A 1644-nucleotide genomic window follows, 5' to 3' on the forward strand; every position below is an offset into this window, starting at 1 on the left:
CATTAAAGGATCAATGAGGCAGAAGGGGGGCGGAGCCAGGATTAGGGTTAACAGTTAAGATGTGTAGCAATGGGCCCGTGTCTCCTCCCCCAATTATAGAGGACGGGTGCCCTTTAAGGACCCGCACCGCCCCCTCCGGCACTCACCTCGAAGGAGATCTCATCGAAGTAGAGCCTGTTGCACATGTCGTAGTCGGTGCTGACCGTCTCCGGGTTATAATTCACCATTATCGTCTTGTAGCCCATCTGACAAAATAGAATTAAAGTGAAAACCGGAGACCAGAAATGTAAATTATCATCAGTTACACCGCCCTTCCATCCGCCATTACCCTCCCCTGTTGATCCTGCCAGTAACACACTTCCTGTCCTAGGGTGACAACGCTCACTCGCTGTATATGTATGGAGGAGCAGTTTTGTCACCCTACAAATGTGATGTGTCAGGACTACAGAACACCTCCCCCTCTTCGCTGGGAATGCAAATGACAGCCGACAAGATTTCTGGCGGAATCAACGGGTATTTCTTGCACTTCTCGAACAGCTCTAACGAATCGCCTTTGATGGGATATTTAAGAGACCAAAAGGGAGCCAATAAGAGATGTTCATTATTACTGCCGAGTCAGCTGACCGATATCACCTCCCTCAAGCCAAAACTTCTCACTTGGTCCTCACCAGAGAAAGGCTGGAGGGTATGCTCGCACTCTGCTCCGCCCAGAGGAGCATTCTTCCAGTCGCCCCGCCCCAGAGAAGCCTTCCTCCAGTCGCCCCAGACAAGCCTTCCTCCAGTCGCCCCAGACAAGCCTTCCTCCAGTCGCCCCAGACAAGCCTTCCTCCAGTCGCCCCAGACAAGCCTTCTTCCAGTCGCCCCAGACAAGCCTTCTTCCAGTCGCCCCAGACAAGCCTTCTTCCAGTCGCCCCAGACAAGCCTTCCTCCAGTCGCCCCAGACAAGCCTTCCTCCAGTCGCCCCAGACAAGCCTTCCTCCAGTCGCCCCAGACAAGCCTTCCTCCAGTCGCCCCAGACAAGCCTTCCTCCAGTCGCCCCAGACAAGCCTTCCTCCAGTCGCCCCAGACAAGCCTTCCTCCAGTCGCCCCAGACAAGCCTTCTTCCAGTCGCCCCAGACAAGCCTTCTTCCAGTCGCCCCAGACAAGCCTTCTTCCAGTCGCCCCAGACAAGCCTTCCTCCAGTCGCCCCAGACAAGCCTTCTTCCAGTCGCCCCAGACAAGCCTTCTTCCAGTCGCCCCAGACAAGCCTTCTTCCAGTCGCCCCGCCCCAGAGAAGCCTTCCTCCAGTCGCCCCGCCCCAGAGAAGCCTTCCTCCAGTCGCCCCGCCCCATAGGAGCCTTCCTCCAGTCGTCCGGCCCCAGGAGCATTCTTCCAGTCGCCTCTTCCAACTGCAGCACCTCACCTTACGAAGTTCCTGGATACAGCCCACCGCGCACCAGTCAAACTCCACACTGCTGCCGATGCGGTAGACGCCGGAGCCGATCACCATGACGTGCGGCTCCTCGAATTGCAGGTCGTGCTCAGTACCGTTGTAGGTCAGGTACAGGTAATTGGTCTGCGCCGGCCACTCCGCGGCCACCGTGTCAATCTGCTTCACTACCGGCAGGATCTGCCATTCCTGACGCAGCTTTGTGACCGCGAGAT

At 57.0% G+C, this 1644-nt stretch overlaps 1 protein-coding gene across 1 annotated transcript in view; it reads right to left on the bottom strand.

Moving 5' to 3' along the window:
- CAD (carbamoyl-phosphate synthetase 2, aspartate transcarbamylase, and dihydroorotase) overlaps positions 1-1644 on the bottom strand; it is a 37576-nt gene that overhangs the window by 21195 nt on the left and 14737 nt on the right. Inside the window, 2 exon segments of the mRNA XM_018574923.1 lie at positions 147-245; positions 1403-1642. Of these exon segments, the coding sequence (XP_018430425.1) occupies positions 147-245; positions 1403-1642 (339 nt within the window).

The sequence above is a fragment of the Nanorana parkeri genome, unplaced genomic scaffold (assembly GCF_000935625.1).
Source record: "Nanorana parkeri isolate BGI_ZX_2015 unplaced genomic scaffold, ASM93562v1 scaffold3370, whole genome shotgun sequence".
Classification (NCBI taxonomy): Eukaryota; Metazoa; Chordata; class Amphibia; order Anura; family Dicroglossidae; genus Nanorana; species Nanorana parkeri.